At 33.6% G+C, this 11,763-nt stretch overlaps 1 protein-coding gene across 1 annotated transcript; it reads left to right on the forward strand.

The window, feature by feature from the left end:
• Positions 1-746: 746 nt before the first annotated feature.
• On the forward strand, positions 747-2,999 carry LOC125186987 (zinc finger protein SHOOT GRAVITROPISM 5-like). Its single transcript, XM_048083482.1, has 3 exons — positions 747-1,111; positions 1,181-1,580; positions 2,094-2,999. Exons 1-3 carry the CDS (start codon positions 1,021-1,023, stop codon positions 2,800-2,802), a joined length of 1,200 nt encoding a protein of 399 aa, XP_047939439.1. The 5' UTR covers positions 747-1,020; the 3' UTR covers positions 2,803-2,999.
• The last annotated feature ends 8,764 nt before the right edge of the window (positions 3,000-11,763 follow it).

Raw genomic sequence — 11,763 nt, forward strand, 5'->3', positions numbered from 1 at the left:
AATGAAAATATTTGACAAACTTTTGTAGGCGCAAGGAGTACTATCTTTATACATATTGCAAAGTGTTAAAAAGCCATTTTGTAAAATGAATCAAAGTATTCATGACCTACTCATATTTTTTAATTGATAAAAAAAACTTGTTAGTTGTATGAGTGAAGGTTGAATTTGACATTAATTGGTCAAACTGGAAAAATATGTAAATAGTAATTATTAAAATTTAATATGCTTATAATTTGGGATCAACAATGAATGAAAATCTAAATTCTTTGTTAATTTAACTAATGTTTCCTGTTCCATCTGGAAGCCTAACAATAACATGCTACTATTATCTTATAGATACACAACTCAGTCAGTGGATGTGAAAAAAGAAAAGAAATGATAATAATAAAAAATGTATAGGATGATGTAAAATCAAATCGAGAGTAGTACAAGAACATAGAGAGCATAGTGTTGAGTAGAGAGAGAAGGCAAAAGAGTGGAGTCGGGTAGAGAGAGATGATTAGACAGAGAAATGCGGGCGTATGAAAGCAGACAAAAATAAGACTCCTAATGTGTACGTATATATGCAGTTGGCCTTTAGTATTTATGCATGCAATTTAACTCTGCCCATGAAAATCACAATTATCACTCTGTTTTTGTTCCTTTATGGGGATGTTTTTTCTTCCTATCAACTTTCAACCATATATTGTCATTGCCCTTGGCCCCCTTACCCTTACCCCTACCCCTACCCCCCCTCATCAAGTTTATTTAGGCAGCCTTTCATAACAATACCTGAGGAAGATGTTTCTTGAGAGATAAAACTTAAAAAGAGAGAGAAGAAGCTTTCTGCTTTACCCATTTCGTTTTTATTTATATTGCTAAAAGTGATGAGAGCTCAAAAGCTGCTGATTATATTACCCAAAGAAATAGGCTTCCCCTTTGATTTAGTATTTTTTATTATCTATCTCCTGTATATTCCGTAGCCCCAGAACCTGATCTTCTCCACTAATTAACCATCTCCTTAATTAATTAATCCTTGTAATGCTCACCAACATTGATCCCTCCGCCGCGCCGGAGCCCCCTTTCTCCTACGCCGCCACCAAGCGCAAGCGCCGCCCCGCCGGAACCCCAGGTATGTTTTTTACTTAATATATATACTTAGGTATGTAATTATGAATTGAATCAAATGAATTGAAAGCAGATCCGGATGCGGAGGTGGTGTCGCTGTCGCCGAAGACGCTGCTGGAGTCGGATCGGTACGTGTGCGAGATCTGCAACCAAGGGTTCCAGAGGGATCAGAACCTGCAGATGCACAGGAGGAGGCACAAGGTGCCGTGGAAGCTGCTCAAGAGGGAGACGCCCGTGGCGCGTAAGCGCGTGTTCGTGTGCCCGGAGCCCACCTGCCTCCACCACGACCCTTGCCACGCCCTCGGCGACCTCGTCGGCATCAAGAAGCATTTCCGCCGCAAGCACAGCAACCAGAAGCAGTGGGTCTGCGACAAGTGCTCCAAAGGCTACGCCGTCCAGTCCGACTATAAAGCCCACCTCAAGACCTGCGGCACCCGCGGCCACTCCTGCGACTGCGGCCGCGTCTTCTCCAGGTCCCTTTCTCTTTTAATTTTATTTTACTAATTCAAAGAAGAAGAAGAAGAGAGATTGTTTCATTCTCATTGTTTGACTACTATATTCTTTGCATATGGGGAATCAGGGAATCTTGTCTTTTCGCAGATTTTTCTTGTATTCAGTGCAGAATGTCTTGCTCTTCTCTCTATTTCTCTGCGAATATGTGTTCTTGGGCTATGGTCAAATCATTTTCTCAATCTCCCTAGACTACTAGGTTTTGACTCATTTGTCAGCCTATCTTTATTAATTCAAATGTATGCATGGAATAAGATAGCATTGTGAATAATTTGAATGATTTGTAGAAGTTGTAAGAAGGTAATGATGCGAAATGATTGTAGTCTTCATGAATGGGGTTTCAAACTTGAATCTCCAAACCCCATTTCTTCAAAAAATGTCCTTTTGCCCGACTTTGTTACTACACCTTTAATCATCACACTTTTCTATAGTACAATTATGTATATATGTATAATTTGATTTATTAATTTTGGTAGGGTGGAGAGTTTCATCGAGCATCAAGATGCTTGCAGCATGGGCCGCCTCCGCTCCGACGCCCACCCCCTCCAGCAGCCGCCCGCGTGCTTATCGCGGACGGCGCTGAGCCCTAGCCCCTCCAGCGACACCAATCTCAGCGCCCCGTGGCTCGCTCTCCCCAAGCCTAATGAGTCACTCTTCCTAACGAGTATCCGTCCCCCAAATCTCGAACTCCAGCTCTTGACAAAATCGAGCGGCGAGGAGCAATCCACTCAGCTGCAGCTCTCAATCGGCTCGTCGGAGATCAACGGCGACGCGGAGATGGTGAGCCGGTGCTCGCCGCGGGGGAGCAGCAATGCCGGCGCGAGGGTGAAGGATCAGGCGCAGGAGCAGCTGCGGGTGGCGATGGCGGAGAAGGCGTACGCGGAGGAGGCGCGGCACGTGGCCAAGCGGCAGATTGAGGCGGCGGAGCAGGAGTTTGCCAACGCGAAGCGGATCCGGCAGGCGGCGCAGGCGGAGCTCGACAAGGCGCAGGCGCTCAAGGAGAGCGCCACGAAGAAGATCAACGCCGCCATGCTCGAGATCACGTGCCATTCCTGCAAATCCAAGTTTCAGCAAGCGTTGTTCGCAGAGAATTCCAATTCCAATTCCAATTCTAATTCCATTGGATTGAATTTCATCTCGTCTGCGCTCAGAGGCTGGGAAATGAAGAAAGCGGATAAAAAATAATGAGAATAATAATAACTAAGTATAATAATAATACGCAAATTAATGAAATGAAGTATTTGCTGTGGTGTTAGATTTTTTTATTGGTATTTACTGTTAACTTTAATTTGTAGATTTTGCCATTTTGGATGTGTATTTTATTCCGTAGTCGTCTGCGGTAGATATATGTTGGAATGGGGTAATATTTGTGTTGTGATTTACTACTACTACTACATTTTTTGATTTGTTACTTTACATTTATTTTCCACAGGTTTATTATGGTTAGATATCATAATTTTGATGGAAGCTTTTGTTCAGCTACAATAATGTGAAATTTTGAGTGTATTTTTACTTTTTCTTACTTGTCGATTTCTCTTTGTGAAAAAGATGAAATGTCTTGCTATTCATCTGGCTCGCATTAATAGCTGCTCATCTGCAACAAATTTTTTTATTTCTGAGGTGTGATTATTATTCAAGATTGTGTTATTTATGAGATAGATTTGCTTTATAACTTTACATTTAATTTATATTGTAGTATTGTCTAAGATCAGCATAATGTGGTAAAGTGTACATCAAGTATTTTTGTTTGTTTGCACTTGTACTAACATCAATTAAAAACATTCAACGACATCGCAATAAAGAGTGTAAAATAATTGTCAAAATGTAACTATTAATCCAAATAATTGTGTTACAATTAATCATAAAATCTTAGGGTAAAATATCCGCTTTAATGTCTATAGGGTAAAAAGATTGTAGTACAGGGTGTGTTGTTTCATTGAGAATTTTGAACTAAAAATCATATCAATCGTCTAATACATTTATATCAGTTGGTATTATAAAGCAAATCAGTTTCTGATATTCAGTCAATTAGAATTGATAATCATGAATGAACGAACTGATATTGAGTCACGAATTAATATATGTCGTGATGTGAACTAATATTAATCTATTTTAGAACTGACAACAAATAAATTTGTGTTCTAACTTTAAGAAAAGTTCTGAAATGAACTCATCTCCTTGTAGTATATTTCAAATTGGATTAAAGTCGAATACTATTATAGTATATGGGTTATTGATTAGGGAATTTAAAAATAAAAAAGAACAACTTAATTTAACAAAACTCAAAAATAATAAGGGGCTTCTTAGTATGATAGAATGGAATGGTGGAATGGAATGTGATTCCTACTTCCATTCCATTCATTTGTTTGGTGTGATGAAATGAATGAGTGAATGGATGAAAATGCAAAGGAAATCTAAGGAAATTGACATTTCATTCCTATCTTCATTCCATTCCAACCTCCATTCCATTCCACCCTCATTCCATTCCATCATACCAAGCATGCCCTAAGGGTTTTGTGTAATCAAATGCAAACTCTATATATTGTACAAACTCCAAACTATGATCTGGATCATTAAAAAATGTCAATAGAGTACAAAATAATTGCAATAGAAAATATCAAGACAGTGTCAACGGTTGACACTGTGTTGACATCAAAATCTTGATATTTTACACTTTGTTGACATTGTGTTGACGTTGTATTGATACTGTATTAAAAAATTTGGAGTTTGTACAATATTTGAGTTTGCATTTTATCATTACCCTAACATAATATATGTATATACAATCAAATATAATAATTGAATGTGAAACAAATTAATTACTTCCCCGTTCGGTTAATGATCTCCAGATTAATTATCATCTTAACTTATGATTTTGTATTTTGCTAAACATTGACTTCTCCCAGACAAACATGCATTCACTTTCTTGTACACTCATTTTATTTATACAGTATACGGAATACTTACTTTTATACTAGTAGTTTTTATTTAGAGGGGAAAATTAATAAAAAATCGAAGACCGATATTGCTCACTCTTTAACTCGATCAAAAATTAATATATCATATGCAAAAATATCGATAGTTACAAAATACAAAAATCTCCAAATCGATGAAACTCTCTTATCTTTCTACTACTCCCTTGAATGAAAAAATGTTACACAAATATATATCTTACTACAAGGAACATTTTGATGAGAAACGAATGTAGGTAAAAATGTTTGATGAAAATATATGCACACAGATTTTGTGGTGCAAGTCTCAACTTAGGTAACTGATGATAGATTTTGTGTTTGGACTATTTGAAGATCTTTCCTCGCTGACTAGCCATAGCCTTGACCTAGCATTAAATAACGGAATGCTAAAAGATGATTGTACCATTCATCGTCACGGTACATTACAAACATATATGCCTCTCATCTAATCATATCACACACACACACACACACACACACGCACAATATATATGTAGTGTATAGTACTACAAAAAATATAATTACTAATTAATAATCACAAATTTTGACCAAAAATATTTGAAATTAATTGTTTAAGATGTTGAATTAGCCGTCTAATTAATGTAGTATAATTGTCGTTAAAATTGCAAATTTGATTAAAATTAGTAGGGTGGGTAGTACAGCAATAGATGTGAGTACAAGTGTGTGAATATGTATACATACAAATGTGAGTGTGTGTGCGTTTTTATTATAAAGAAGAATGGGGTCAGGAAATAAAAGTCCTTTTCTCTGTGCAGTTGCTGCACCTTTAAATGCATGTAATAACCAAAACACCATGTTTTTCAGTGCCACACTTGTCATTGTTCATCCACGACTCGTCACTCTCATTCACATACACACACACACACTCCATTTATTTCTTTATTTTTCTTTGGATTCACCTTCATCAGAATCAGTGTCTCACACAGGCATCTTTCCATTTATGCAGCCTATCATCACTCCCAACCCTTCCCCTGCTTATCGATACACTATCAAAAATGTTTCCTTATAGTGAAGAAAGTCATCGAAAAGTTATGACCACCATGGGGTCTTATGCAACTCAAAATACCGAATTTAATAGAATTATTTGACGCTCATAAGCTACGTACTAAAGGGTCGATTGGACCTTTATTGTTCCGTTAGTCCTGGCGGATCCATGTATGAACAAGGGAGTAGAGTTGTACCCGAGCTAATTATAGTATATTGAGATCCTTTTACAACAAAGTAATAGTATTAGGCTAGTGGCGGAGTAGCACTGTATTTTGTAATGTACTACCCTCCGTCCCCCATTTGAAGTCTTGTTTAGCGGAATATAAGTCTTATTTTTTATACATTGATTTTATGGCAGAATGTGAATGTAGGAATTTAGTGGAGTGTGTAATCCACTACCTAAATTAGATAAAAATAAGTGGGACTTTAAATTATGGATATTCAAAAGTAGCAAATTGGGACATTATTTCATGGAGTCTTTTTTTATGCATAACTTGCATTGTTTTGTTTTAAATTCTACTACTACGCATTTATGTATTTTATTTTTCTCTTCCTTTTTGTTTTATTTTGTATATTTGTTTTCAAATTTTCTTATGTATTTTATTTTTGCTATATTCTAAATATATTGTCTACAATAGTATAAAAATCCAGTAAAAACGTTCATTTTAAATAGTGTGAGTCATACACATAGTAATGATAAAAAATTAATTCATCTTTTATATTCAATAAGAATCTTAACTAAAAAAGAGATATATTTTGATTAGGAGAACATAAAAAAAGGGAGAAAAAGATATATTTAATTTTTAAATGTTTGGTTGTTATAATTATTTATCGTGTTCTTAAATAAAAAATCTTTGATACGCCATTATCTTCGTCATCTCACTCCTTTTCTCGAGCATCTGGCTTAGAAAGAGAGAAAGCGTGACCGTGCGTGTTAATAAAAATAACTGCGTACCTCAGTGCAATATTTGTCTATCCCTGACTTTGCACAATACAGGAAAAGCTCAATCCTGCCTGAAAAGTCTCTCTCTCTCTCTCTTACTTATTTCATTACTTTTTGACCCATCATGTATTTCTTTACTATTCTGAAAAAAATAAAAAATCTTCCCAGTGTTTCTTTTCGTAGTAGTATTATTTAAATCCGTACAGTGTGATGTTAACGCAACATGTGAGTGTGTGACACAATTAAACAAGCGGCGAGGCCGTTTTTATACATAATGGAATGTTTTTCTATACCATCATGATTACTTTTTTTCAATTTTAACTTTTTTAATTGGAAATGAATTACTCTATGCCAAAAACTAAAAACTAAAATATACTCTCTCCGTAACTACGTAGTTGCCGTATTCTTTTTTAGATTGTCTCATCATAGGATCGTTTCCTTTTTGTTCGCTTTTACTTTATTTTCTTTTAGGAGTGCTTTATTTTCTTATCACGTTTCTACCCTTTTTCATGTATATTTTGTTCCTCCTTTACTTAACTCACTTAAAACAATTTTCTTAAATCCTGTGCTAAAAGAAACGTCTCTACTACCGAAGGACGAAAGAGAGTATTAACTGTTTTAAATTATTCTAGAGCTCCGTTTAATTTTTGTTTATCTATTTAGGCTAATCCTTCATCCCCTAAAATTGAAGTAAGTAATTAGTGGAGTAGCAAATATTTCACGTACGTACAATAGTGGAGATGTAATTAATATCATACTAAGTGGAGTATAATGTTTCATATCTTGTGTATATTTCACGTGTCTTCATTTATTTTATATAAATAATCCGTCTTTAACCAATTCTCTATAAGAATTACCAAATAAAGATTTTACAATGCATCAAAATTGCTAAAGTACGCTTCCTATTATCCTATATATAAATAAAATATGAAAAGACATAGGATGCTATATAATCAGCTATTTTTGGAAGTTGTAGGACTAATCAGAAATTGATAAAACATAGTGGTTTTCCTTACAATTTGACCTAAATGATTGTGTACTTTTAAATAGTGATATGTATAATTATTAAACTAATCATAATTATTATTAAAAACATGAATGTTCATTAAAAACATATGAGTATTTCAGAATAAATAATTTATTTATATAAAAAAAATATTAAATGTTTATCTTGAAATGTCATTTAATTGGACTCATTTAAACTTCAACCAACTCAAAATAAGTTTGGTAAGAACCAGAGCTCTCAGTTAAATAACACTGAAATTGAACTTTAATTTGGTAATAGTCGATGTTTCTTGAAGTAGTAACTTGTAATGGGGAATGTATAGTATATATATTCATATAAGAGTGGATCAAACGAGAAATATATATGAAGCCTTTACAAGTTAGTATGTGTAATAGTATATGAATCAATTGTAATAGTATGTGTCAATGCAGTAAAATATAAATAGTATGTGTAATAGTATGCTATGTCACAAATATAAATTCATAGGCTACTGTGGCCTTTTAATGGGATAAGTATAAGGAAAGTTTGGACTATGCTTTAAAAAATAAATTCTGGTATATCCTGCTTTTGCAATAATACTGTATGCCGTTAGGAGGCTATTTACCACGATAGATTTAAATCATTAATACTGCATTTGCCTTATTTTCTATAAGAATGAACTACATAAATGGTACATGGTCTTCCACTTTCGTACATAAATGGTATCTGATTTTTATTTTATATCATTTTTGGTATCTAATGATAAAAATAATCCTAGATACCAAATACTCCCTCCGTCCCATTAAATATGCAACGTTTGCTTTTGCGCACTTGTTTTGGAAAAATTATAATAAATAACTAAAGTGGTGAAAAATTAAAGTAAGAGAGAGAATAATGTAGAAGAGAGTCCCCTTTATATTATTCTATTTTTTATTTTATTTTTTCTCCACTATAATTTTTTCAAAACATGTGTGAAAAAACAAACGTTTCATTTCTAATGGGACAGAGGGTGTGATTTTTTTTCATGGAGGATATTTTTGGAAATTTCAATTATATAGTACCAAATATGTGATTATTTTTTCTTCCTTTCTTATTTCTCTTTTTCTTATTTAGTTTCTTCTTCTTCTTTCTTTTTATTATTTTATCTTCCTTTCTTTTTTCTTTTTTCTCCTTAGTTTATGTTTCTTCTTCCTTCTTTTTTCTTTTTTCTTCTTTTCTTCTTTATTTTTAGTGTTTTATACATACATCTAATTGCATTCATAATATAAATAAAAAATAAAATACTTAATTAAATTAATTATTTAAAGTAATTAAATTAGTTGAATATTTTTTATTAAATTATTTTATACTCATTTTAAGGTTAAACACCTAACTAAAAATATTCAACTTTTTATATCATTACAATTCACAATGTTAAATTTTTATTAAGGCTATATTGATTAGTTACTAATTTAATGTAAAATAATAATAATAATAATAATAATAATAATTATTATTATTATTATTATTATTATAACTATACTATAATTATTTATTAAATACTATCAGTTTTTAGTATTATAACAATAATATTATTATAATAATTAAAAATAATTATAACTATAATTATATTTAAGTATATTTGAATGATATTTAAAATAAATTAATTATTAATTTATAACATCAAAATAATAATATTAATATTGATTAATAATAATAGTATAAAGAATGAGGAGAATGAAAGAAGATATTATAATATCACTTTTGGTACTAATTTTATGTATGCCCAAAATACCTTCTATGATATAAATGGGAAAATATATTTGTTTAAAGGGAATTTTGGGAAGAAAATTGCATCAGGTACCAAAAATGTGATTTATAGGTACCAAAAAAATCAGGTACCATTTACGTGTGAAAGTGAAAGATCGGGTACCATTTATGTAGTTCACTCTTTCTATAATTCACCTTGCATTTCACATTCCATGCAAAAAGGGTGCGAAAATAACATTTATTTTTACTACTATAAATTTATTGACATTTAGTTATTTAATTTCCCGTTACTAAAATAAGTTTCACTCATTATACTTCTCGTGCGATCCTAGCTAGACAACTCGAAGATATGGCTATGGCCTGAAGATGACGCAACGTGGTTCCCAGTGACGGACGCAGAAAATTATTATAGTAGGGGCTGTATATTCTAACTTTTGGATGAAATAATAAGTTTCCTATATTTTGTTGTTTTGATTGGGCCTTTTGCGTATCATTTTAGTATTTTACACAAAATACTAACAAAATTATAATATAATATAACTAAAATAATAAAAAAAATGTAGTTTGGGAAGGGCTTAAGCCCCTCCCTAATAACACATGTGTCCGCCAATGGTGGTTCCACCTCGTCATTTTCAAGATTATGTCGAAGTTAGTTTTTATTAACATGAGTATATTATGCAAGTGAGTTGTATGATATTATAAGCTCTGTCTGGTTTTCTAGTCGAGTTTTTCATAGGATGAATTAAGAGAGATGAGTTGAGTCAGAGTCGATTTTTTGTGACTTTTTTTTTCAAAATGCTTGTGCCTTAATAAAGTCGAGCCGTGGAGTACAGATTAAAGCAAAAAAAGACAAAACAAGCATGAAAAAAGAACAGAACACCTTACCCTGAACTGAAGGTTACCAAAGAGATCAAAAGGATCGATCATCAAACACAATGTTATGATCAGTCCACGAAAAGCTTACCAACTGGCCTCGAACTGTCATGAAACTACCCACCCCCTGGCATCCAACAAAACCAACTTTGCTGAACGTCCTACGTGTCCCGAAGAGTACAAAGAACAAAAAGTGACTAGGTGATTTCTGTTCGGGTAAAGCGCTGATACCTTATCCATTGGCACAATTTCTTCTGTATGACCATTTCCTTACTTCTTCCAAATAATCAAGAATTTGTCTGGGCAAGAAGGCAAAATTGTGACACGAACCCCGTGTCCATATGTCGAGGCACTAGAAAAGCATTTTTCGATCTCCAATTTTCGGTTGAAGCCTTAGGAAACCACCTTATTCCCACTATCCTATATAGTTCAAGTAATAATGTAGAACATTCACATACAAGTTTTTATATCAAACCTTGTGAACGGCGTTCCACACCATGATTTTTTTGTGATATTTTTACTATATTTTTTAAATTTTTTGCTTCAGGGGTACATTTACATTTCTCTCGTGGAATGGGATGATGGCTATAGTCTCCTATTTATTGGAATTTTAATCGGAGTTGGATGTAAAAAACCTCCTTCCTCTCTTTCTCCCATGTGTTCTCTCTCTTTTCAAATTTGAAAGAATGCCCAAACTGCTCTAAAATTGGACATCAACTAAAACTAATGAAAATTACAATGGAAATAATTGTCACTCGGCCAAGTGGCATGTCTACACTAAATTTTACTCGGTCGAGGAAAAGTCGCTGGAGTGAAGACATGAGTGGCTGGAATCAAGATATAGATATCACTCGGCGAGTAGGAATCTTTGTTTGTAAAGAACTCATTCGGTTAACACATTGTAACAGACTACGTACACTTCCTACAATCCTAAAAATTACTCCCTCCGTCCACGAAAATTCGTCCCGGTTTGACCGGGCACGGGTTTTAAGAAATGTAATGGAAAGTGAGTTGAAAAAGTTGGTGGGATGTGAGTCCTACTTTTAAAGTATTAGTTTTATAATAAAATGTGAGTAAGAATGAGTTAGTGGAATATGGGGTCCATTACCAAAAATGGTAAAAGTGAAATGGGACAAATTTTGGAGGACGGACAGAAATGGAAAATTGGGACAAATTTTCGTGGACGGATCATGTACCTTTTAATTGGATATGATCCCATATTATTTTCTTGAGCATGTCACTAATTTTTTTATAGGATCATGTCCCTATATATAAAGGTATTTTCAATTACCTTTCAATTGGATACTGTACCGTATTATTTTCTTGATTATGTTACTAAATATTGGTTTTAGAGGATCACGTCACTATACATAGAGGTTATCTTCTAAGATAAAATTTTATGATTAAGAGATGAGTATATACAATCAATAGTAGTATATGAATATTCTTGGTGCTAATTAAGGGCAGGCGGTGAGCTAGTGACAGTGGCGGAGCCACGCTGGGCCCAGGGGGGCCCTTGGGCCCCTCACCCATTTGGATTATTATTATATTTAATATATCTATACGATATATTCCAATTATCTCTCTAGCTCAGTCGGTTTCATTCTAAGTCTTTC

This window comes from Salvia hispanica, chromosome 5, assembly GCF_023119035.1.
Source record: "Salvia hispanica cultivar TCC Black 2014 chromosome 5, UniMelb_Shisp_WGS_1.0, whole genome shotgun sequence".
NCBI classification, from domain to species: domain Eukaryota; kingdom Viridiplantae; phylum Streptophyta; class Magnoliopsida; order Lamiales; family Lamiaceae; genus Salvia; species Salvia hispanica.

What these genes read in the sequence shown, in the direction of transcription:
- LOC125186987 (XM_048083482.1), top strand. Translation starts at nt 1,021, where the DNA reads ATGCTCACCAACATTGATCCCTCCGCCGCGCCGGAGCCCCCTTTCTCC. An exon ending in CCGCCCCGCCGGAACCCCAG is followed by an intron (nt 1,112 to 1,180) that starts GTATGTTTTTTA and finishes AATTGAAAGCAG; the next exon opens with ATCCGGATGCGGAGGTGGTG. An exon ending in TGCGGCCGCGTCTTCTCCAG is followed by an intron (nt 1,581 to 2,093) that starts GTCCCTTTCTCT and finishes TAATTTTGGTAG; the next exon opens with GGTGGAGAGTTTCATCGAGC.